Here is a 26,361-nt window from a genome sequence, read left to right on the forward strand (position 1 = left end):
CATGAACATTGCCTGAATTCACAGCTTTTCCCTTGAAAATGTGTGCCTTCAGCCTGATGTTGACAAGCCCTGCTCATACCCAACTGCCCACTCACCCCCGATCCCCCCTCCTCTCAGCCTTCACCACCCCACCTGGGCCCCCCAGGACCCTCATCACATTGTCACCAAACTTTGGGTGGTTGGTTTCCCTGAAGAGCCAGGACTGCAGTACCCAGACCCAGCTGCCTGCATGGACCTTGATTCCTGGGTCCCCAGAAGGACCCTTGTCCATGGGTCGCCATCCAGCCTGCCATTCTGGGTGTCATTATTCAGTTCTGTTGCCCATGGGTTTCTAACTGGGTTCCATTTCCTCTTCTGTGTGAGATGCTCGGAGAAAATCCTCTACAATACGAGTTTTGTCCTGAGAACTGGCAGCCAGGCACCCAGCCACGTTCCCAGTTCAGTCTGAGCAGGAACCGGAGGCCTCGGGGACTGCATCACAGGAACAGGACCAGTCCAGTTCCCCTGGTGCTTCGGCTTTGAGGTTTAACACCGAAGCTCTGGGAGTGCTCTGCAGGGCGGGGAGGGTCACTCCACTTGAGATCCTCATCTCTGCTGACTGTGGGACGGCCCCTGGCTCTGCCACCAGCCCCGCACTGGGCCGCCTCAGGCAGGGCCCTGCAGAGTCCCTCAGAGGGGGTTGTGGGGGCCAATCCCTGCTCTGCCCTTTCATAGGGTGTGACACTGAGCAACCCATGGAACCACACAGTGGAGAAATATCGTCCTAACCTGTGGCTGCGTTTCAAAGACTCCAATGGCTGCAGAAACAGCTGCTGCATTCAGTAAAACAGGCGCCCAATGCCATGCCCTGGAAGTGGAACTGGAGACAGAACTCATTTGTCATTCATGTTAGCCAACATGCCGGCTTGGTGAAGAAGTCTAACAAAGCTTCCTTGGGAGTATTGAAAAGCCGTTTTCCCAGGCCACAAGCTTGATAGAATACCAACCTCTCTATGAGGGTTACCATCAACTTATTTTGACACTTAGCAAAAGATTGTTACTGCTCAGCATTTAAAATGTGTTTATCATTTGTACCAATGAACTTTTCCTGAAATCATTAAGTATTGAGGTATGTGTTTAAGTCTATTTCCAGGGCCAGAATCTTATCAATACACTAGCTATAAGAGCTTTAGAAAGATTAGATACCCAAATACCCAGCACAATACTTGTGTATTTTTAGTTTCATACAGAGCTAACAATCCCAGGAACTCTGAACACTCTGGACCTTATGTGGTTTATCCCTTATGTCATTTCAAACACAGGAAATAGGGCCTGTTTTTGCCTGCTCCCCCTAAGTTCACATCTCCCACATTCATACAAGTATACAACCAGGTTTGCTCAACTTCTAAAAAAAAATTTATACCAAGTCCTGTCTTCCTATAAATCTCACCTTGTGCTGTTAGGAGAAAGCCTCCCTTTTGAAAATCTACATTGTACAGAAGTTCAAGTCTTTAATATCTCCAGCAGAAAGTCTCACATTAATTTTAAGGTTTGCACGTGGGGTGCAACTTACAAGAAGGGCCTGAGAAAGGAATGGGAAGGGATGAGTAAGTATTTTTAGTAAGCTTTGTCATTTGTTTGGTGCAGAACACAGAATATGCTCTTTAATTTAGTAAATATCTTTTAGAGATGCTTTGATATTGTACCCAAAAACAATTCTTAATCATAAAATTCTTATTTTTTTTCAGGCTTTCTGAAGTTGTTTACCAACTTATTTTTGTTTGAAGTGTGTGGTTTTCTCCCTCTTCCCACCCTCTCTTTAATATATATATATATATATATATATATATATATATATATATATATATATATATTTATATATATATATATATATATATATATATATATATATTTTTTTTTTTTTTTTTTTTCCAAATTGGTTTCAGAGAGTAAAGGAGAGGGAGAAAGAGATAGAAACATCAATGATGAGAGAGAATTATTGACTGACTGCCTTCTGCACACTCCCTACTGGAACTGAGCTTGCAATCTGGGCATGTGACCTTGACCGGAATCAAACCTGGGACCTTTAGTTTGCAGACTGATGCTCTATTCACTGAGCCAAACTGGCTAGGACCCACCCTCTCTTGCAAAAAAAAAAAAAAAGGTGTGTTTCTGCTAATGAATTGAGCAGACATTTAATATTTTATATGCCTTTGAGCTGTGTAACTTAATATTTGGATACATGATAATTTGTTTTATTATGTAATTGATAAAATGGTGATGTGTATTAATGTTAGCTCAACCATATACTTATCCTGTCAGGGAATGTGTGGTTATAGTTCTATGAGAGAAATAACTTGTAAGTATTCACCAACCTATAAGAATCCAGCGCAAGAATTTAACATCTAAATAAATAATAATATGCATATTTTAAAAAAAGAAAAAGAAATGCACTTTAAATATAACATAAGTGGATTAAAAGTAAGAAGATGAAGTAAAATATGAGAAGCAAATATTAGTAAAAAGAAAGGCAGAGTGGCTATATTAGTATCAGGCAAAACTAGACTTTAGAACAAGGAAAATGATCAACAATAAAGAATTATTTTACATAATGATAATAACAGAAGAGTCAATTCATGAAGACAACATAACCCTAAATGAGTCCGCACCCTCCAACACAACTTCAAACTACATAAAGCAAAAACTGATAGAACCGAGAGAAGTTTAAAAATCCACAATTATACTGGAAAAGGTTAATCCTTGTCTTTAAGGTTGAGACTAGATAGAAAATCAACAAGGATATTCAAGATTAGAACATTATCAACTGGATATATCTGAGGTTTACAGAATACCTCACCAATGACAGTATCTAGTGAGGGCCCACTTCCTGACTCATCAATGACCGTCTTCTTTTTTTTTTTTTTTTTTTTTTTTTTTTTCTGTAACATCACATGCAGAAGGGGAAGAGATCTCTCTAGGGCCTCTTTTATACGGGTACTAATCCCATTGATGAGAGCTCCATCCTCATTACCTAATCACCTTCCAAAGGCCCCATATCTAAAAACCATCACATTGGAGATTAGATCTCCACATATGAATTTTTATTGGGGGGAAGAGGGATATAATTATTCAGTCCATAGCAACCATCAATGAAACTAATACTTTTGTCTTTGAAAAAAGTAAAAATTGGTAAACCTCTAATCTAACTGACTAAGAAAAATTTTAAAAATGATACATATTATCAATGGAATAAAAGAGGAGACTCCACTAAAGAAACTATGGTCATTACAAGAACAATATGGGAAAGCCATGGACAACTAACTCTGTATCTGAAAATTCAATAAAATAGGTGAAATGGACCAATTTTCTGAAAGACTCTAACTATTGAAATTCACACTAGAACAGATAGCCTAAACAGTTCTATATCTATTAAAGAAGTTGAATTCATATTTACAAAAATCTTCTAACAAAGAAAACTCCCAGACCAGTTGTTTTCACTGATGAATTCCATCAAACATTTCAGGAAGAAATAATATCAATTCTACACAATCTCTTCCAGAAAACAGAAGAGAAGAGAATACTCTCAACTAATTTGAAGCCTACATTACCATATCAAAACCAGACAAAAACATCACAAGAAAGAAAACTACAAAAATATTTCTCATGAACATAAACACAAGTATTCCCACAAAATATAAACAAATATAATCCAGCAATAAGATTTATCTTGAGCATGCAAGGAGGGCTCAACATGTGAAAAATCAGTCAATGAAATTTACAATATTACCAGAAGAAATACCATGATCATTTTGATAGATGCAGAAAACGACTTTGACAAACGTTTACATTCATTCATAATAAGACATCTCAGAAAACAAGAAATAGAGGGAAATTTCTTAATCTCATATAAGATAGCTACAAAAAACAATACAATAAAACAAACGTAAGCTACTATCATACTTAAGGTTGAAAGATTAAAGACTGAGTGGAAGGATATATTCACTAATGATACATAATATCCAAAATGTATAAAGAACTTAAACTTAATACCAAAAAAAGCAAATAATCCAATTTAAAAAATGGGCTAAGGATCTGAATAGACACTTCTCTAAAAAGGACATACAGATGGCCAATAGATATATGATAAGATGTTCAATGTCACTACTGATCAGATAAATTCAAATTAAAAACACAATTAGACATCACCTCACACCTGTCAAAATGGCTATTATCATCAGTAAATCCACAAATGACAAGTGTTGGGTGAGTATGTAGAGAAAAGGGAACCCTCATGCACTGTTGGTGGGAATGCAGATTGGTGCAGCCATGGTGGAGAACAGTATGGAGCTTCTCAAAAAAATTAAAAATGGGCCGAGACCAGTTTGGCTCAATGGATAGAGCGTCGGCTTGGGGACTGAAGGGTCCCGGGTTCGATTCCGGTCAAGGGCATGTACCTTGGTTGCGGGCATATCTCCAGTAGGGGGTGTGCAAGAGGCAGCTGATCGATGACTCTCATCGATGTTTCTAACTCTCTATCTCTCCCTTCCTCTCTGTACAAAATCAATAAAATATATTTTTTTTAAAAAATTTAAAATGGAACTGCCTTATCATCCAGTGATTCCACTTCTGAAAATATCTCCAAAGAAACCCAAAACATTGATTCAGACCTCTGTTCATTGTAGTGCTATATACAATAGCCAAGATCTGGAAGCAACCTAAGTGTCCATCAGTAGATGAGTGGATAAAAAAAGTTGTGGTACATTTACTCAATGAAAAAGAAGGAAATCTTACCTTTCTCAGCACTGTGGCTGGACCTAGAGAGTATTATGCTAAGTGAAACAAGCTAGTCAGAGAAAGACAAGGACCATAGGATTTCACTTATGTGGAATCTAATGAACAAAATAGAAACAGAGATACAGAGAACAGACTGACAGCTGTAGGAGGGGAGAGAGTCTGGGGGGAGAGGAGCTGGGGAGTTCGGGGCTGGGTGAAACAGGAGAAGGGATTACATTAAAAAACAAAACAAAAAAACAATAACCTCATAGACACAGAAAACAATATGGTGATTACCAGAGGGAGAGGGAGAGGTATTGTAGAAGAGTGGAAAGGGGGGATAAATGGTGATGGAAGGAGACCTTGACCGGAATCGAACCTGGGAACTTTTAGTCCGCAGGCAGACGCTCCATCCACTGAGCCAAACTGGTTTCGACTATGGAGTATTTTTATCTGATTGGTTTTTGTGATTAAGTTGTTGGAGTTCCCTGTATATTTTGGAAATGAATCCCTTATCAGACGAATGTTGTGTGAAAACAAAAAAACAATAACCTCATAGACACAGAAAACAATATGGTGATTACCAGAGGGAGAGGGAGAGGTATTGTAGAAGAGTGGAAAGGGGGGATAAATGGTGATGGAAGGAGACAAACTTTGGATGGTGAATACACAATGACTATATAGGAATTGTACACTTGATTCCTATTTTATTAACCACTGAAACCACAATAAATTCAATTACAAATAAAAATGTTAGAAAATGTATCATGCAGCCACAATGCACTTGAACTCCACCCAGAGTCAAGCAGTCATAGCAACACCCTGATCCCACCACCCAAGCCCAAGTTCACAGTTCCTGCCAACATGTTATGATTTCCACACTAAACACATGGCCTTGCAGCCCACCTTACAAGTAGAAATAAAAACTGAGGCACTCTGACCCATGCTCAAAGCTCACAATGTTGCTCTCTTAACACCTAGTGTGTGTAAGTGTGTGTGTGTGTGTGTGTGTGTGTGTGTGTGTGTGCGCGCGCGCGTGTCTCCAGGACCTTCTATCCCTCCACATCCGCTCCTAGTTTCTTCTTCCCACCAAGCTCCCACCCCCAGGCCATAAGCAGCAGCACCTGTGCCATAGTGCTCACTAGGTGGCAGCTCTGTCTGTCTGTCTGTCTCTCCTGGCTTCCCAGGGGAGCTAAGGGCTTGGAGCCACTGGGCCCAAGAGCCACTAAATTCAGACAAAGAAGCACAGGTCCGAGTCCAACTCCAGCCCCAGCCTCAATGGGGACCCTGGTCCAGCCCCTAACAGCTGCAAGTCCTGGTTTCTTCATCTTGAAATAACAGACATTAGACCACAGGCACTCTAATGTCTGCGCCAGCTCTAAATTTTTTATGAATTTTTTATGAATTAATGCCCTGCCATAAACCTCTCCCTTTTTTTCTGGTCTGTCTTCAAGAGATTGAAGATTAGAAATAAAAGCTGGGATTTTCTTGTTATTGTTGCTCAATGTGCTCCTTTGGCTCTGTTTGGGATGCTTTTAAACTTCACAAAGAATCTCTCACCCAAAGTATGAGAATCACCAGGTGAAAGAGGACACTCACCACATAACCTCCCTGACTGCAACCAAAGGAAGCTTCCAGAAACTTCCTGTGGGTCACAGAGAACAATAAACAAGAGGCGGCAGAATGAACGAGGCTTCAAGAACATCTAGATCTCATGCTCTCAAATGCAGCGGGGAGAGCACTATTCCCACCTGGCTGGTAGCCAGCGGACAGGATGGGCAAGGGGACTGCAGTGCCCTGAGCAGATGGGCAGTGGACCTGACCCCTCAGCCTTGGGACCTCTTCTTTGGAAAAGTCCCACTCAGGAAGGTAGCTCCAAAAACACCCACACACGCTGGGGAGAACTCAGAAAATCAGTGGCAGCTAATGGAGCTGAGCTCTGCCTTGCCCCCCTTCCCAGGCCCTGAGGGAGCTTGTGGGGGCTCAAGAGTCAGGCCGGGTCCTTAATTCCTGGGCTGCAGCCTCAGTCAGAGGCCCGAGGCCTCCAGGGAAGACCGAGGCCCCAGAGAAGAACCATGGGGGGGGGGGTGCAGAAGACACCCTCTGGGGTGCTGCTCTCCCCAAGCCCAGCAGAGAGGCAAGACGAGGGTTGGCGGTGAGGACATGTGTGAACATACATGAAATTGTCCCCTGAGCTCCACCAGGGAGGCTGGGCACTTTGTGCATAAGCTCCTGTATTTATAGCTCAGAACAAACGTTTTTAAAAAGATTTTATGATTAAGATTTTATTATCTTAACTTTGAACATGAATAATAAAAACGTAATGCCAATTATCTTTGCCAAGAATAAAATCCAAACTGCCACATTTCCAGCTCCAGTTTTATTAGCACTGACTAAAGTTTTTTTTAAGGAAAAAGAATATTTAAGAACTTGCTTCCTAAAAACCTGATAAATAATGAAGTATGGAAGTATTTCCTCCACCTAGAGCGTGACATCCCCCCCTCCCCGCCCCCCCCCCCCACACACGCTCTGAGGCAGGCTCCAGTTCTGCTCCAGACAGACCTGAAATGAAACCCACTCTCATTCCAGGACGGGAGTCCCCCAAACACCCACGGACCTGGCAAACTAGACGGCAAGAATGTCTTTCCTCATATACTTTCGTTTTTTAAAAAAGGAAATAATGTATAAGCTCGTTGATCCTCTTGAGTGCACACCCAAACCCTTTAAAAGGGCAGAGGTCTTGCAGGGGGAGAGACGTGGGATCCTGGGGGCCATGTGGTTCCTGTGGGGATCATGGGAGTCACGCCAGTTAGACAGCTGAGCACCAAACTTAGGAGACTGCTCAGGGAAGCTGTCAGGGGGACCCAAAAAAGCACTGAGGAAAGATGGGCTGAAGAGCTGGGGTCAGAGGAGGAGGGGTGAGGGGCTGAGCCTGAAGGTGGGGCCTCATCTGGTGTCCCCACTTCACACACGCAGCTCCCAGGTGGCCCGGTGCCGCTCTGGTCACTGTGGCCACCCAGGCTGGTCAGCCACCTGTCTCTATAGGAATGCCAAGCCCAGGGGACCATCCATCCTCCCTCGCAAGGCTGACCTCGCCCCGGGAGGAGCAGCAGGAACCACGGGGGTCATTCCTGGGCATTGGGCAGGGAGCAGGGCCCGGGTCTCCTTTCGGGTCTGCCCGTTCTGATTGCCATGGAGCACGGGGGTGGGGGGGCGCAGAAGAAGCGCCTGGAGCGAAGCTGCTGCCAGCATTCAGAGAAGGCGTGCTGGACCCAGCTTAGATGGCACCAGTAGGTCACCATTTCTGCCCTTCAGCCATCACCTAACTGTGGAACCCAATGTGGGAGGAGAGGAGTCGAGGAGGCTTCACGGGGGACGGAACCGCCCATCACATGGGGCTGGGGGGAAGAACCAGTTCTGCGCTGGACATAAGGGTCTGAGGTGGGCACTCTGAGGGACACGGGAGCCCAGTTCCTCCCGGGGAGCACCTGGGGCTTCAGGAGCACCTGGGCTGCTGGTTATGGGGCCACCTGCCATGGGCTTCTCTCTGTGTCCCCCAAACCCGCCCACGGAGGGACGGCTGCATCCTCCCAGCCCCTGCCGAGCAAGGACAGCCCAGGGCCTGGGGAGCTCGGAGTCCTTGGCCCCAGCGAGGCAGCGACCAAGAAACCTCCTCACCATCACAGCCCCTAAGAAACTACCATGGTGCCCCTGTCCTAAAGGCCCACATGACAGGGTCAGGGAAACACTCCAGAATCACAGAGGGGGGTGTCCATCTCGGGAGAAAGAGCCAACCCGGCCCTCACCATCAGCGTGTAATATCAATACATGGGCCAGCCAGCCGCACCTGCCATACCTCAGGAAGCTCCATACACAATTTCCTGTCCTTATTTTGAAAGGAAAAAAAAAAAATCCTGCTTAGTATTTTATTAGGTTCCCCCATGGATAAGTAAGATCAGAGAAGGCAGAATGAAAATGGCTTTTGATCCGATGCCCGGCCATGGCTGGCTGTCTCTGTCCAGCACTCACTGGGAGCACCTGAGACTTCAGATGTGTGCTGCTCCCAGGAGGTCCTGGGACTCTGTTCACAGAGACGCCTCAGAACCTTAACTCTAGTTCATTGTAAACGGTCATAGCCTTCGGGCCCTGGGGAGAGGCCTGCACTGTGACCGTGTGTGTGATCAAGGGGTGAAGGGGGGGAGGGGGGAGAGAAGAGAGGGGGTGAAGGAAGCTCACCTCCAGCAGCAGCCTTCCCTCCAGCACGGCCGACCCTCCACGGGGACCACTGTCTCCTGGTGAGGGGGCCCCAGCCACTGGCTGGTGTGGGCACTTCTCCTGCACGGCTGTCAGACAGAAACAGAGCACGTTAGCACCCTCCCCAGGCCCCAGGCCCCAGGCCTAGTTGCGAGCATTTGTTAAGTTGCATTTCTCCATTCTTCACCTCACTGTTCCTCACTGCCACCCGCTTCAGTCCCACATGGACCCGCGGCCACCAGGACGCACTGGGGCAGCTCGGCCTCCTGGGAAGAGGACAGGGCAGGAGGAGCCAGAATATCCGACCGGGGCAGCCAGGTGGGAACAACGTGCTCACATTTGGGAGGTCAGGACATCTTGGCTGGGCCTGACCTGAGGACCCCACCTAACTCTGCTCCCCAGAAACTGCTCTCTACCCTCCTTCTACGAACCACTCAGAGCCCCACTGGCTTCAGGGAACCTCGGGTGGAGCAGCCCTCACCCCACAGGCATCGATTACGGCACTGATTGCTCCAGTCCAGGAAGCTGCCGGCCCTCACACTGCCACCCTGCCCTCTGACGCTGGCGACACTCTTATGCTTCTCCCATCCCCACATTCCCCCCCCCCCCGCCCCCCAGGCTGGCTTCACCTCCATTTTGGGGGGAAAGAATTCAGACAGACAGACAGACAGAGGTTCATATCCCAGCTCCCAGGATGCATCTGCATCGGCACCCAGGAGTCATGGGAGGGCCCTGGTGCCAAGAGGCCAGGCGAGTAGAGATGCAGGCTGGAACTCAGGGCCTCACCTCCGTGGAGGGCGGTGGGGAAGTGCCTCTCAGCTTCCCCTCATTTCTGGGATTTGCAAACTGAAGCTACGGGTGATGTCAGTGCAACTGAGGGCCAGGGACCCACAGGTGGAGCCCTAGCACTTGCTCTGGCCTTCAGTCTCCAGCATTTTCTCTTTCAGAACTTTTGCTCCAGGATGCACCGGTCTGTGCTGCTCTCTTACTCAGGCAGCTTTACCCATCGATTGTGAGGGAAACCAAGGCTCTGCCCTCCCCTCCCCTCTGGGCTCCACTCAGACACAGGGCCTGCTCCCCACAGACGCCCCCTCACCCCTGTTAGTGAGAGGTGGGCAGCATCTGCACTGAGGGGGTCCAGGTCCCCAGACCCACAGCACAGCAGGGCCCGAATATGAGCTCTAGCTTGAGACATGGTGTCTGGCCCTCCTCCCCACAGAGCGGACACACACCAGGTTACCCCTGGGCCAGCAGCCCCCCACCCCACAGAGGCCTCGTTGGACCCTTCCTTAAATCCTCTGGTGCTGACCAGTGTTCTCAGGTAGAGAGCTCAATGAAGGGAGATGGCCCTTGGGAGCACAGGGGCTGAAGCCCACTGGGGGGCCAAAGTGGGGGACCCAAAAGGAGAGGCCCACTGCTAATTTCTCCATGATCCCGCACCTCTTGGCCGCGTTGTGGCCTTGGCCTCTCCATCCCTCTCTCTCTCAGAAGCTGTGTACCATCAGCCTCCTCTCCCACTGCTAACACACACTAACCCATGTCACTGTGCTGAATATAACACGAAAGGAACCCATTTCCTCCCAGAAGCCAGGTGTATTTCTGGAGATGGGAGCAGTCACCCCAGGGGGGAGGTGGCCCTGACAAATACACCCAGGGTGTCTGCTACCAGCCACTCTCTCAGCCACCAAGTTCCCACTCAGCAGACAGGCTGAGCTCTGAGACCTTCAAAGAGACTGTTTTTTAATCCCCTCTGGTATGCACCCTGCTCTCTCAGCACAGGTTCAGCAGCCGGAAGGCTCTCTGTTCCCCAGGAGAGACCCGGGAGCAGCGCTTCCCCTGAAGGGACCTCCGGGTCTCAGAAGGCTCTGTCAGTGTGTGTTCTACAGACACAGACCAAGAAAGACCCAGGAGAAGTCTGTGTGGGAATTAGACAAGGAGGTCTCTCCTCCCCCATCTTTCCCCTCCCCCATCCCTCCAGGCAGCCCCTCCTGCCAGGCCTGGCTTCCCAGGCCACCCAGACAGTCCTACCAGTTAGGGCTTGGGGCTGGGGGAGGAGCCCACAGGGCCTGGGAGGATTTGGGGCTCAGTAAAGGCCAGGAGTGATGCAGGGGGATGGCAGGACCCCCACCTCAGTGCATCCAGGTCACAGGCCACAGACGCAGACCACCAAGCCCTCCCGTTCAGCAAACTCCTTTGCAAGTCGCCGCCACCCTCACCCTAGCTCGAGTCAGCTCCTTGCCCCCATCCCTCCCCGGCGCCTCCCTTGAATTGAGGGAAGGGAGGTCTGTTTGGGGCTGGGCTGTCCCTGCCCTCCTCCTCTCTGGCCAGCAGACCCCGTGGGGGAGGGGGATGCTGATCCTACAGCTGCGAGGCTGGGGGTGGACCCCAGGCTGTGACATCACCGCAGACGCAGCCACTGACCCCTTCCCCCCACTCCCCACCCCCCCACCGCGGGGACCCTGCCCCGCACTGCAGTGCACACAGCGCACTCCCAGATGCACAGGGGCCACAGCTCACTGGGGGGGGGGGGGGGGGAGAGGGGGAATAAAAAGTTGCGGGGGGAGGGGCGCCCCAACTGCTCATTTCTCCCTGACCCCGCATCTTTCTACACTTGGACACCGCCCCCACCCCCCACCCCCACGCATTGACTTCCCCCACATCTCTTCACCAGGGTACCACCCCCTCAGCAACGCGTCCTCCCTCTCCCCTCACTCCCCTATACAGCAGGCACCCCCCACTTCCCTCCTCCACACTACTCTGCACCTGGACACAGCTCCTCCCCCACCCCGCCCCCCGCACCGCGGGTCCCCCTCCCTGGGCCGCGGGCACCCCCACTTCCCTCCTCCGCAGCCGCATTCCGGGCCACACCCAGCGGCCTCCTCGGGTCCTGTCACGCGATGGGGCCTCAGCGCAGTGACAGCAGCCTGGACTCCGGCCAGGGCCTCGCGTGCGAGCAAAGCCGCCACCCCCACCCCCAGGCCTGAGGCAAGACAGAAAGAAACCGAATGCTATTCCAATTCGCAGGGGGCAGCTTTCCCCAAATCCCTGGTCTGGCAGGGCCTGCCCCTCACTCCCCAGGTCCCCAGTTCAGGGGTGCCCAGGATGCTGGCTAATTCCAATGGGGGCAGGGGAGGGGGGGTCACAGGGGGCCAAAGGGCTCCAGGTTAAGTCATTCCCGTTACCAGGGAGTGAAGGTGGTGAAAGCAAGGGGGTTGCAGGGAACAGGCCTCATCCCCACCCCCTACAGGCACCCCAAGGCCCCCTCCTGCAGCTCCTGGCCTCAGCACTGCCTATCACCCTGGGCCTACTCCATCTCAGGGCTTCTCTCCTGAGTCACTCTCTCCCTGACTCAGACCTGAGGGTCTGACCTGGGAGGGGAGCTGAGCAAAAGTGGGCTGTGGGCAGGGGTGCCAGCCGACAGACCCCAGCCCCACTGCTAGTTAGAGGCTTCCCTTTGAGACCCAGAATGGAGCTGACTGCACCCTATCTGCTGGCCTCCAACCCATACCCCCCACCCTACTTGCTAAGAACCTCTCTCTCCTTTGCACAAAGGAGAAATCAGGGCAAGGTGTGACCCTGAGCTGAACCATGTTCCACGGGCGCCCAGACCCCCCACTAGTGGCTGCTTAGGGGTCATATGCCTAAGTCTGGCCAGTGATGGTGCAAGTGCTCCTGGTAGAAGTCCAGATACTCACCCCCACCCCCCACCCCGACTCTGGACAGTGCTGTGATGCCTCTTTGCTCTCAGCTCAGATGAAGCCAACTCCTTAGTGGACAGTTGGGTGCAGCATAAATGACTCCATGCAGGTGCGTCCCGGACCAATGAGCCCAGGATGAGGGATGCCCTGAATGTGGGATGCAAGGGGCTGTCTGTGGGTTGGAGTACAGGACTCCTGTCGCCCAGGGCTTTCACAGGAGGCTGGACTGAAAACCCGGTTCTCGCCAGCTGCAGCTCCTAGCGAGGGCTGGTCCATGTCCACACCCCAGTCCCTGCTCTGAATGGAACACATACCCAGGAAAACCTGGTACTATTTCATCATCAAGTCGGAGCCCCAAGGGTGCTGCTCTGTGACCTGACCTCCACGCTTGGGGTGGCACCCGCAGCAAGTGTCATCAGGATGTTTCTTCCTCCAGCCCTGGCCCAGCAGCCTGCTGGCCCCCAGAGCTCAGCCTCCTGCCCCAGGCCCTCAGAGGTCAGAGCCCACCTCCACACCTCCTCCTGTCCCTCTGCAGGCAGCTGGCACGGCCGTGGCCCCACTTCGGTCCATCTCACTGGAAGCTAACTTCCACAGGCCCCTGGGAGTTGTGCTCAGCACAGGGAGACAAGCTTAGAGCAGCCTCCCAGGACCCCCTGTAAGTCAGGGTCCAACGAGGCCGTACACCTAACGTGCCTTCTGCAGCTTGGGCAGCAGGGGCCCCAAAACACCTTCCTGTTCTGCTTCTGCACCGAATTGCGGCTCACGCCACAGGAAGGTGGTGCTATTGACTGAATGTGTGTTCCCCCCAAAATTCATGTGTTGAAACCTCACCCCAAGCTGTATTTGGAGGCGGGGCTTTGGGAGCTGATTGAGCCGTGAGGGTGGCGCTCCATGAATGCAGTCAGTGCCCCTAAAGAAGAGGCCACAGAGCTCCTGCCTCTCCTGGCTGTGAGGACAGAGAGAAGGTGGCATCTGCTACTGGAATAGGTTTCGCCAGAACCCGGCCACGTCGGCAGGCTGGGCTTTGCTCGGACGTCCAGCTTCAGAATGTGAGGCACCAGGGTCTGCTGTCTACAAGCCAACTTGTCTATATAGCCTGCGTTGACTAAGAAGGGTAGTTACCAAAGTCTGCAGATTGTGACCACATGGTTACACATCTTGCAGGGCAGGGTCCCTGGCAGCCCATATACAAGGGCCACTCACCAGGTGCACTGAAAGTGGCCTGTCCCCTTTGTGCAGCTAAGAAACTGGTACCTGGGAGGGGGGGGGGGGGGGGGGGGGGGGGACCTGGGCCAAGACAATGGGAGTGGCTGCCCCTTCTTGGTAACTGTGGTGAGGCCTCTCCAGGGACCCAGGGGCTACATGAGTCCAGGAGTTGACGGTGACCTCACGGACACTTGCTCTCTCCGTAAGTGCTGGGCATGTTTGTGAGTCCAGCGCAGTGAAGTGCAACCAGACGCAGGGGAGTGAACAACCAGGGCCTGGCAGGGAGAGCAGATGGTGGGGGAGGGAGGGAGGGGAGCTTCTGGGGGAGAGGACAGGTGATCCAGGGGAGGGAGGAAAGGAGGAACGGAAGGAAGGTTCTGGGGGAGAGGACATGTGCTCCAGGGGAGGGAGAGGGGAGGGAGGGGAGGAAGGAAGGGGGGAAAAACAGGTTATCCAAGGGAGGGAGAAGGGAGGGAGGGGGGAGAGAACAGGTGATCAGGGGGAGGGAGGGAGAAAGGATAGGGAGAGAGCGCAGGTGCTACAAGGGAGGGAGGGTACACCAGAGGAGGAAGAAAAGGAAGGTGCTGGAGGAAAGGCGGTGCTCCAGGTGAGGGAGAGAGGCAAATAAATGCAGGGGGGTGGGGCCAGTACTCTGTGGGAGGTCAGGAGGAGGAGGAGGTGAGGTTGCAGAGAGGGGTGCTCCACCTCTGATCTCTGCTCCCCATCCTTCCTGTGTCTACACAAGCACCTTCACTGACATCACGTTAGGGGGTCTCCACCTCACAGCTGTCCCAATTCCTTCAGTCTCCACTTCCTAAGAACCGAAAGATAAAGCCCTGGCTTTGCGTTGGAAGAGGAACATGAAGTTTACATGTATTTAGGTTTCTTGATGGCTACAGACTGTATTTGTAGAGGAAGCTCCTGGCCTCAGTTCCCTTCTGTACTGATTGTGTTGCCTGCATCTGGGGTGCAGACAACTGATCCTTCCTGTCACTCCAAGCATCTGTGCTTAGTGTCAGACACCTGCCGGGCTCTGCATGGGGAGGGCAGCGGAAGCACTGGATCCCACCCGAAGGTTCTCTGTGCAGGAGACCCGGACAAGCACAGCTTTCTCCTAACCACCCCAAAGAGGTGGAGTCCCCCCAATAAGTCGAGCGCTCAGGTGGGTGGCAGGAAAGGCAGCCTTCACCTCAAAGTGCACAGGGAGAGACGGAGGGCGCCTGGCAGTTCTGGAAGGATCATAGTGCTTTGGACAGCCTGCTGTGTGCACACGGCTACAAATAGGCAAGGGACACACACACCGTAGCCCATAAAGCAGGCGGGTCCAGCACACGTGGTTCGTCAGCCCAGGCGAGTGTCTGGGGAGGGGCCGGGATGATGCGGATCCCAGAGAGCTGCCAGCTCTCCCAGAAAACACGTGGCACCAGTTAAGAGGGAGCAGAATGCTGTCCAGGTGCCCCCTGTGGGTCTGGGGGAGCTCGGAGCATCACAGAGCTGTGTCTGTCCTCTCCCACAGAGTGAGAACTTGAGGACATGTTGGCTCGTGCTGGCCTGTCCTGTCTGTCCCGGGAGGATGGGCCTCTCAGCCGCTCTCCTCTACCCAAGAGCTCCCTCTGTGGATCTGTGGGGGCCTCACCCGTTTTAATGAAAAGCATTCCCAGCAGGCACTTCACCTGCAGGCTCCACCATCTGCCCCAGCGTGCGGGTGGATGGGGAGTTTCTGAAGGAAAGTCAGTGACCCCTCTCCTCTGTGCCCATTTCACCTGGCTGCAGCCTGGTCTGGAGGAGACCCCAAGAGCAACACAGGGGGCAAGGTGAGGGGGCAAGCCCACTGGCCTCCCCACTGCCTAGCAGGCGCCCCCTCCCTAGGCAGTGCCCCTCCCAGTAGTAAAAACAAAACACACAAAAACAGAAGGGAGGGACCACAGAGCGGGAGTAACCAGCAGAGCCTATGGGAACTGTGTGTGTGTGTGTGTGTGTGTGTGTGCTCTGTGTGTGAATGCTCTGTGTGTGAATGCTGTTTGTGAATACTGTGAGTCTGTATGAATGCTTTGTGTTTGAACACTGTGTGTATGTTGTGTTTGTGAATGCTGTGTGTGAATGTCATATGTGTGAACGCTGAGTGTGAACACTTTGTATGTGTGTGTATAAAAGCTGTGTTTGAACACATTGTGGACACTGTGTGAATGCTGTGTGTATGAATGCTGTGTGTGTGAATGCTGTGTGTGAATGTTGTATGTGTGAATGCTGTGTGTGTGAACACTGTGTGTGAACACTGTGTGTGAATGCTCTGTGTGTCTCTGTGTGTGAATGCTGGGTATAGTGGACGCTGTTTGTGTGTGTGTGTGAACACAGAGCATGCAAATGTCCTGCTTTGGGTTAAAACAATGAGTGGGGGAATGACCCACATGGTGCAGATGGGCTTTAACAGAGCATGACACACATGTGGGAGAGGGTCTGGCATGTGGGAGTTGGTGTGGTGTCCGTTCCCCAAATGGCTGTCCACCCTCTTTAGTGGTACAGCTTGAGGGGAGAAGGGATTAAAACTGCCACTGAAAGCTCAAGTTCCCTTAGAGAAGACAACTCCTCAGGAGTATAAATAAATATGTGCCTTTCATGTATTTAGGAAATGAACGCACATTCCAAGATGTTTATGCATCAAGTTGTTAACTTTCTATAGAAAGAACTTCTATAGAACTTTATTTCTTTCCGTGTTTTACTTTATTTTTATGCTGACACTATTACAGATGCCCCTGCTCCTCTCTCCCTGCTCCCACCTTTGTCCTCCTTTCAGCCTCCACCCTCCTTCCCTCTGGCCATCACCACACGTGTCGGTGTCTATGGGTTATGCATATATGAAACCTCCATATTTCCTAAAATGCACCAGGCAAGCCTTAGACATTTCACACTGCGATGTGGCTCCAAGAAACCCCGAACATGCTTTTCCTCGGAGCCCGTGACAATGCGGAGGCAGCGGCCTGTGAGGCTGGCTTCTCCAATCAGGAGGCTACACGTCTAACCACTTTCTGAGGCCGCTCCTGCGTGGAGCCCACGGGGGCTTCGGGGAAACTTGGTCATAGGTCCTGTAGCGCAAACACACCCGCCCTGCAATCCCCACGCCACAGTGCTAAGTGCGACCGAGAATAGCTCTTTGGAAAGAAAAAGAAAGGGAACAGTATTTGTATGCATTGCAGATCCATATTTGTTCATAGCATACCACTTGGCAGAAGCCAACTGTTTGGGTTTTCTGTTACGTTTCAATACAGCGGAAGGAATGCGCACTGGTGTCAAGTCGAGGGTTCAAGAAACATGTTGCAAAACAAAACAAACAAAAAAGGTGTCCCGATGCTTTTAAAAATTCGAATATTTATTCCATTAGTAACTGCACAATGTGCAGGTGTGAAGACGAGCTGCATGAGCCAGGACCCAGTACCTCACAGCGCGACAGTGAGGGAATCCTGGGTGGAGCTCAAATGGGACAGAGCCTGGAGGGACAGCCTCACAAGGCGTCCTCAATGCAGCCCCAGCGGACTGCAGTCCTAGAGCCACTCACCCCCAGGTTGGCGCCCTGGAGTTAGAGGAGTGCCCAACTCAGCTGTCAGTGAGCCTCTGATTCATGAGTCATGAATGTATAGTGAAGTCATAGTAAGTTCATAGAGTAAAAGCTGGAGGCTAAGCCTCTAGGTACCCAGGTTTGCAAGTAACTCTGACTTGAAGTTGGCCTGTCAGTCGTCATCAACCTTCAATTTCCTCACAAATCAATCACATGTCACTACAGGCTCTATCAGTCACGCATACTTTACCCTGGACAGATACAGGCTGAACTGATGAAAAGACCTGGAGGAGCAGAGCGACCAGCGGGGGTGTGGCTGTAAGAAAACTACAGGTGTCCGGGTTGTCAGGAGAAGCGGGGGACCCATCTTCACGGCACCCCTCCTGCCGGGGCTACACCCAGTCCTCACAGCCAGAGCTACCCGCTAGCCTGCTCCTGCTTGACTACTCACCTCTGCTCACTGGTGAGATGGTTGGTGGCTATGAGGAAAGTGCTGGCTATTCTCAAACTTCTCTTTACAAAAAGATTATTCATCTTCAGTAGGAATGTGACAGAAGTAGCCGTGTGCTCTTCTCATGCACGATGTCAGCTATTCCATTATTGATGGGGTCAAATTTGATCACTTAGGACAGTGTGTGCTGGGGTTCTCCACTCTAAGTTTTTTACTTTGGTAATTCATTTGTATATTGTTGGGAGATAGGCCAAGACTATGAAAATCCCACTTCTCACCCCACTTTGAAGTGCTAATTTTAGCATTGTTGATGTTTCTTGCCTGAATTGTTATTACAATGGTTACCAAGTGGTGAGTTTATAATTCACCTCTTCTAGAGTCCTCTATCCAGAATCCTGTCTCCTGTCTATTAGTCATCAGTTTGCTGTAAGGAGGAGCTTTCTCTGATCCGTGTGGACTTATTGAATCCTGTTTTATTCACTGGGTTAAGTCCATTATTATCCTTACTCTCGTTAATGTTGCAATTGCTCCAGATGTGGCTAGTGCAGCCCCTTCTGATGGCTCTGTATCCCACAACATCCCCATGACAATCTGAACACAGTCTTGCTTTCTGGCCTGAATGTTCTAAGCTTCTCTTGTACTTTCCCTGCTCCAACTCTGGAAGGAGACACACACACACACCACCACTACAACAACAACAACAAAGAAAACACACCCTTGCTCATTTTTAACAAATGGTGTCTCTATACCAAGGTCTGAATGTGACTTGTACCCACTGTCACTGCTCCCAGACCTCGTCAGTGGACAGAGCTAGAACATACTAACATTTTATGCACACATATTTATGTCTATATCCACAGATGTCAAAATCCATGATTTCACATCAATACCTGCAACTCCAACTCAACACCACAGGATTCAGTATAGAGTGAAATTATTTTTCCTTTAGTATTTGGTGGAAATTGCTTTAAAACTATCTGGGCTTAGATTACCTCCATGGAAGAATTATAACTATTCGGCTTCTTGAATGGTTATATGACTATTAAGGTTTTCTACTTCTTCTTCAATCAATTTTAATAAACTGTATTTCTAGGCTTTTACTCGTTTATGTTTTCAAATTTATTGGCATAAATTTGTTCATGGTAGCCTCAAAGTATCTTTGAAATATATGCATCTTCTACTATTGTGTCCCTCAACATTCCTAACACTCTCTTTCCTCCATCATTAGTCTCATTAGATCTTTAAAAGATAACTCTTGTATGTTTCTTTTCTATTTCATGAACATCTTCCTTTATTATTTGCTTTCATTGAATGTCTTTTTGTTTATTATGCTTTTCTAAAATCAAAACTACTAAACTGAATGCTTAGGCCATAAATTTTCAGCCTTCTTTTATATAAACACTTAAGGTTATTTATTTCTAAGTATTGTGTAAGTTGTATCCCACACATTTTGATTTGTAAATATTTTCTAAATTCCACCACATTTTCTTCTTTGAAAGAAACTATGAGTTATTTGCAAGAGTGTTAATTTCCAAATATGAGGTTTTTCAAGTCATCTTTTCATTATTGATTTCCAGCATAATTTAATTGAGGCCTTACCATGTATTATTGATTTTGTCTTTTGAAATTTATTGAGTCTTGCTTTATTTACCAATCTGTTTTCAATACATTTACAAGTTTCATATGGGCTTGTAAATTCTGCAGTTCCAGACTCTAGTGGTTTATGTATACCCATTAGATTAAGCTTTTTTTGCATTGTTCAAATAGCCTATAATCTTTACTGATTTTCATCTATTTGATTAAATACTGATAGAATTATTTAACCTCTTTCTCTCTGACAATAAATTCATGTATTATTTTTCCCTATAGTTCTGTCGATTTTTGTTTTGATTTTTGAGGTTAGGTTATTAGAAGCACACAGATTTAAAATTATTTTATCTCCTTGATGAAATGAATGTTCTAATCATTATATAGGACACATGATTTCCAGTAATATTTGTTACCCCAAATTGATTTTTTTTTTTTTTTTTACATTAATGGGTTTCATCCAATTTCTTCTGGTTAGCATTTCTCCATCCTCTCACTGCCTTGTCCTGTGGCCTCTCTGAACACACACAGCTGTCCACCATTGTAACCCCAGACTGCTTGTTGGCATGCTTGGTCCACTTACATTTTCTGTAATTTGTGACATGCTTAGAATTTTGTGCTTTCTATTTGCTCTACCATTTTCATATATATTTTTTTCTCCTTTTTTGTCTTTTCTTTCGGAAAACATTTCTCATTCCATTTTTTTTTTCTCTCCAGTAGTTTGAAAGTTGAATCCCATTTCGCTTATCTTGATAATTATCATGGAAATTTTATAATTAGCTAATCAACCTCCAAAGGTAACTAATACAAGAATTGTTGGACTAACACAAATCTCCTGCTCCAAATATATATGCTCTTATGGCTGGAATTTATTTCTCTTTGTTCTTACAAAGTATTAGTAGTATTGCTTTGTATAATTGGGGCCTGATGTACCCATAATTAGTACCTTCTCATCTTCCTCTCTCCTGGCATCTCAGATCCACCACCTGGAATTCCCTTCCTTCACAGTCTTCTTTGATGAAGTTCTCCTTGGGTTCTCAGCTTCACTTCGTTTGTTCTCTGAGTATTCCCTAATTTTCCATCTTTTCTTGTATTTTGGGCTCTCACACTGGTAAGCAGGAGGACTGACTGGTTACATCTCTGCTAGACTCTGACTGCCAGGGAGTGGGACTACGGCTCTTCTGTTCGCTTGCATTAAAACAGTTCGTTTAATGCAGAACTCTTTCGGTCTAATTTGAGCTGAGGCCCCCAAGACAAAACAGGTGCCAACAACAGTGCAATTTCAGAGGACATAGGCAGGGCTGAATAGCTTCTGGACCTGCCCACCTACAATGGGGGTGAAGCAGACCCATCCAGCCTAGGTGCCTAGGGAACCAGGGCCATCCGGTCAGGGTTCCAGGACAGGCGTGTGTGGAATTGGGTGCTAGAGGCTGAGCACAAAGAATCAAAGGGACAGACGGCCAGTTTCAACCACAGGGTCCGTGCAGAATGGGGGGACCATGTTGTCACAACGAGAAGAATCTCCAGATTTTGTAATCTTTTTCCTTCTCGGCTGTGTGCACTGCGATTGACCCCCTCTCCTTGGCACTTCTCTCCCCGGATCAGGAGCACACGTCTGTGACCCCCAACGACGCTCCCGTCTGTGTGACTCAGTGGGGACACCGTCGACGTGCCAGCCCTGCGTGGACACTGGACCCTCTGTCATCTGTGCGAGCTGCTCCTCTCTGCTGGGCGGCACTTGTCCTTCTCCCGAATGAGATTGTCAGGGAGGGTGGCCTAATTGACCGCTCAGCCTAAGTGACTCGGTTGAGGGGCTTCTTGGACCCGCACATTCAGAGTCCACATGTCCTGGAAGGAACCCCATTACACTCCAGCCCCACCTAGGGGGTCTTCAGGCTCCTCCTCTACCCACCTTCCCCCACATGGTCCCTAGGGTGGATGGTGAGATTTATGAGTGGAAAACTCTGCTCTTGGGTACAGGCGGAGGGTTTATAACTCGGAAGCACCGGCCCTTTGCTCTGTGCAAAAAAATAAACAGTAAAATAAAGTAAAGTAATCCCGCTGCCTTTTAAAAATTCATCAAAGTCAACACTAAACATTACTGGAAATTTTCAGGTCATTGTTACCCTTTGAAGATGAGACTTTCCAGTTCATGTCCTTCCCAAAGGTGACTTTTTATAGAAGCTGTAATGAAATTAATTCACCCATTTCTGAGTCAGAAAGCACAGATTAAGATCCAATTTTTATAGCTTGACTTTTTTTCTAGCTCCTCAGTGGAAATGAATTCTGGAAAGAGTTTAGAATTGTCTCTAAAATGTACACCTTGGGAATCCTTACTAGAAAAGATGCGCTGGCGGGATCAGGTTGGTTATCTCACTCGGTGGTGACAGTGTCACGCTCCCACGGCATCTCTGTGCGCTTTGGAGCCAGGCCGGCCTGCAGCGGTACAGGGAGCTGCCCCTCAGGCTCAGGCGGGGGGCCTGCACCCCTGGGGGCTGTGGGGTCGGCTGGGAGATGGGACTGTCACACAGCTTCTGGTTAAAAACTAGGCATCAGGTGGACACCTGGGCAGTCGTCTGAACTCCTGGGAACAGCAGTCTTTTCAAAGACTGCCAACCCTGGCCAGGCTGGGCACAGCTGGACTGGTCCAGACAGGAAGTGATCCGTCTCTCCCATGGTCTGGTCTTCGTGGGTGTGCCAGGGGAGGTGGGTGAACTGACCGCCCCATTGGCCAGCCCCAAACCCGCCTGAGCTGTCCAAACAGCCCAGTTGCTGCAGCTATAAAACAGGTGCTTCCCAGAGGCGGGTCTGGTGCCCCGTGCGATGGTGCGCTCTCATTCTTCCTCCACTTCTTCATCACATCACAGCTCTCCTGGAAAAGCACAGTCGTCCTGCACAACCTGATAAGGTTCCTGGTCACCGCAGCAAACTGACCTCAGCACCAGGCGTGGGGCTGGGGCCTGGTGAGGGGACAGGGCCTTGGTGAGGGGAGACTCAGGCACCGGGACATGGGCACGTGCCCCCCACAGCATCAGGCCAGGCAGAGGGTTCTGAGAGATGGCGAATGCCTGCAGCACGTGCTCCGCGTCTGCAGGGCTTCCCGGGGTGCTCCCTGCAAGGACTCTCAGCTCCGTGAACACAGCCCAGCAGTCAGGGCACAGTAACTTCTACTGACCCGGTTCTCAGAGTCAGGCAGCTTTTCCGATGAGATGCAACTCCTTCCTTCCGTCCCTGTTCCCACAGCAGGCTTCCCGCGCTGCCTGGCAGTGCTCCCCAGCCCCCGCAGTCTGCTCAGCCTCGACTGTATAAATTACTGTGCAATGTGTGGTTATAACACTCAGACATGAGGAACGACGTGATGATTTTAACAGTCACTGGACTAACTGGATTTTAACAATTACTGGACTATCTACCCAGCAGCCCCAGCTCAGCGGGGTCCAGAATAAGGAGCCGGGAGCCCCACACCCAGACGGCAGCAGCGCTGTGAACGTTTTCTCGGCCATTTCACACATCTGAGTTTTTCCTGTTCATAAAATTGGTACATTTCAGTAGGAAATTTAAGTCCCTGGAAAGTGAAACAAAACCCCTGGAACGTTCCCATTCAGAGATTCCTGCTGCTAACATATTCGCGTGTTCAACTCCAGTGCCCTGGGGCCAGCCAGGGCTATTGCAGGGTCAAGGGACAATGCTGAGTGTTAACGCCATTCGGGCGCCCTCTCTGGCGTCCCCACAGCCAACACCCTTTACGAGGACCCCCGTGGCAGTGGTCACACATGCCCATGACGGACCCTCCTCCCTGAAGGGATAGGGCCCTGACTCCAAGTCAGAAAGCTGCCACACCGGGTCCCCTCCAAGCCCCCGGACCTGGCGGCCAGTGCCGAGCCCACACAGGACTGGAGCCACACTCTCTCGAGTTCCCTTGAAGGCCCCACTGGCAGGCGACTGCTGATTTTTACCTTTGAAAGGAGTGTGATTCGAGACCACTTGAATGGACATCACTTCCAGCTTCCGATTGGAATACAGACACCTCAAGCCCATCACCCCACCTCCTCCTCACAACAAAGCACCGAGAGAAATGTTCAAGTTTGCAAGTTTCTGTGGGCTCATGGGAGACCCGAGGTTTCAGGGCAACCAGTAACGCGAAATGTAAGGAAACAAAGGCACTTCCGGGGTCAGACGGGACATGAGCCTGACGCTGTGGACACCGCAAAGGAGAATCAGACTCAACACAGACAATCCTGCATGTGGGCCCAGCCAGCACCAGGGAGAGAACCCAGGACCCCGGCAGCTATGAAGGTTGGAGACGGGAACCCACTGTAGCTGCTTCTCTAGGGACCTCGGGGTGCTCACAGAGAAGAGGGGCCGGGCTGCGATATCTCAGCCCACGTGCCTGTCGAAGGGGTCCCCGGGCATGAGTGTGGAGTGGGCTCAGGCAGTGGCCTGGGGAGGCACGGGAATGCAGGGACACCTCAGAGGAGCCCCGGGCAATGGCCCATACCTGAGCCACCAGCACACGGGACCACGCCCAGCTCAGCACATCCCATGCCACACAGCCTGTGTGCACGGCTGCCCTTCCATGACAGGACATCTCAGCGTGGCTCAGCATCTGCCCCACACCACCACCAAGGGGTCCACGTCCCGGAGCAGAGTGGGAACAGAGACGGGTGGGAGGAGCCGAGACCACCCGTGCAGTGGTCTCACACGCAGAGTGGGGCCCTCAGAGACCAGCAGGGGCCAGAGGACTTGGGGCTCCTGCTCCGAGAGGGGAAATAAAGGCCAGCGGGCCTATGGAGGAGGGATCGGTGATGCTGTCCAGCTGGAGTGCATGGCGGGCAGAGCTGAGACCTCAGGAAAACTGCCCCCCCCCCCACACCATCTCCAGAAAGAGCAGAGAAAGCTAGCAGTGGGCAGGGGCTGGTTCTCACTCCAGATACACCTCAGTACAAACTGCTCCCACAACTGTGCAGAGTAGGAAGACCTGGTTCACACAGGCCCAGGCCTCAGCCCTCACCTCCTATCCACCCTCACTGCGGCCCAAGGCATGTTGTTGAGCGGCACAAAGAAACACAAAAGTGGGGGCAGGCAGAGCAGGACCTCTACCGTTTGCTGCAGTCCCCACCCCTCACTGTTGTCCACACGTGCCCGCTGAGACCCTGACCTTTCCTGCTCCTGAAGAAACACCGTAAGTTCATGATTTTGTACCAAGTTCACCCTTGGTTCACTGGCAGTGGCAGCCGCGGGTTTTAAGGAAGGTGACAAGCATATTTCCTTCTCAGGAGCTGAGCCAGGCCATCTGGGCAGGACCTGGAGCACCGGTGTGGGGAGCACCTCAGGCACCCAGGACAGCCAAGCACCCACAGGAGGCCAGCCACCCAGCTCACTCCAGTCAGCGGCAGGATACGAAGCAGATCGGCCGGGTCCCGGGAGCCCTGGGGTTGTGAGAAAGCCCCAAGACCTGGCAGGGAGGGATGCCAAGAGGGGGGAACCGGCTCTGCCCCTTCCACCAGAGCCGTCTGGTTCGGCCGTCAGCGAGTCCTTCGGCCGTCAGCGAGTCCTCCTCCACAGGACATGAGGCACAAACTGTCCATCCAGCAAAGAAGGGGAACCCAGGTGAGACCCAGCTGAGACCCAGCCGGGCACCGCTGGGCCCGGTGAGAGTCCTACCTTGGAAGAAGCTCTTCACCCTGAGGTAGCTGACGCTGAGACGCAGCACCGAGAGCTTGTCCAGCTTGGAGACCACGTCGGGCGGGAAGGGCAGCAGGCTGGCCAGGTGGTCCAGCTCAGCGTTGAGGCGGTCTCGGTGCCGCTTGGAAGGGTTCGACTTCTCAGCCCCCACAGAAGGTTTCCTGTGGGGAAACAGCCAGTCAGACGGGGGTGACTCCACCCAAGTCCATGGGCCACACGGGTGGAAACCTGTCCCTGCTTCAAAACAGAGCTGCCACCAGGGGGAAAAAAGTGCCGAAACCAACTAGCACTCACCCATTCCTGAAAAGGTTCGTGCTAAGAATCTGAAACTGCACCTCCGTGACTCTATTCAGGCGTCTTCAAACTATGGCCCGTGGGCCACATGCGGCCCGCAGAGGAATCTGATCCGGCCCACCAGGTTTTTCGGGCAGTGAGCACAGCCGAGGTGTTACAGTAGGAATTAGTAGTTCATATAGTCCGGCCCTCCAGCTCTCTGAGGGACCGTGATCTGGCCCCCACTTTAAAAAGCTTGAGGACCCCTGCGAGTATCTCATGATGGGGAGGGAAGGAACAGAGAGACGAAGAGCAGGTAGCCTGAGCACGTGGCTCGGGGCAGGCTGTGTGAGTCCAGCATGGTTCTTGACCTCTCTGTGCTAACATTCCCAGAAGTGGGAGAAAGGTGGCCAACTCTAGGCTGTATCTACTCAGCCTCTCTCTGTCCTGGGTCTGAACACATGGCTTTCTTCAGACCTGGATTTCTGGCCCTGCAGCCCAGGTACGGGTGGCCTCTCTGGGCCTCAGTTTCTCCTCTACATGGCGGGGCTGGAAGGGAGTGAGGGGAGGATAATGGAGGACCATGGGTACCGTGCGCTGTCCCACCCACCCCTCCAAGGCCTGAAGTCAAGCTGAAGTCAAGGCCTGTGCCTCCGTGCAGGCGGGCCGGGCCCTGGCTGCTTTCTCCCCTTGTCCCGGAATGGACCAGCTGGCCCCTCAGGGGGTGTCCCTTGTCCACCCTCCCTCACCCCAGTCCCCCACCTGCCTCACAGTGACTTGCCTCATCTGCCCTTCTGGTCCCCAGGATGACAGTGCCCTTCTTCTGACCCCATTTCCCATCTCACAGAACAGCTTCTCCCCCTTGTTCTTCCTAATCTCGCCACAGGAAGCCTTCTGCCCCT

At 50.8% G+C, this 26,361-nt stretch overlaps 1 protein-coding gene across 2 annotated transcripts in view; it reads right to left on the reverse strand.

The window, feature by feature from the left end:
* AHRR (aryl-hydrocarbon receptor repressor) overlaps nt 1-26,361 on the reverse strand; it is a 70,157-nt gene that overhangs the window by 29,166 nt on the left and 14,630 nt on the right. For both annotated transcript variants that reach the window (XM_036409611.2, XM_036409613.2), the window contains exons 3-4: nt 25,166-25,347; nt 8,989-9,095 (exon numbers count right to left, since the gene is read on the reverse strand). In XM_036409611.2, coding sequence (XP_036265504.1) covers nt 8,989-9,095; nt 25,166-25,347 — 289 coding nt within the window. The remainder of the gene's footprint in view (nt 1-8,988; nt 9,096-25,165; nt 25,348-26,361) is intronic.

This window comes from Pipistrellus kuhlii, unplaced genomic scaffold, assembly GCF_014108245.1.
Source record: "Pipistrellus kuhlii isolate mPipKuh1 unplaced genomic scaffold, mPipKuh1.p scaffold_m20_p_4, whole genome shotgun sequence".
Classification (NCBI taxonomy): domain Eukaryota; kingdom Metazoa; phylum Chordata; class Mammalia; order Chiroptera; family Vespertilionidae; genus Pipistrellus; species Pipistrellus kuhlii.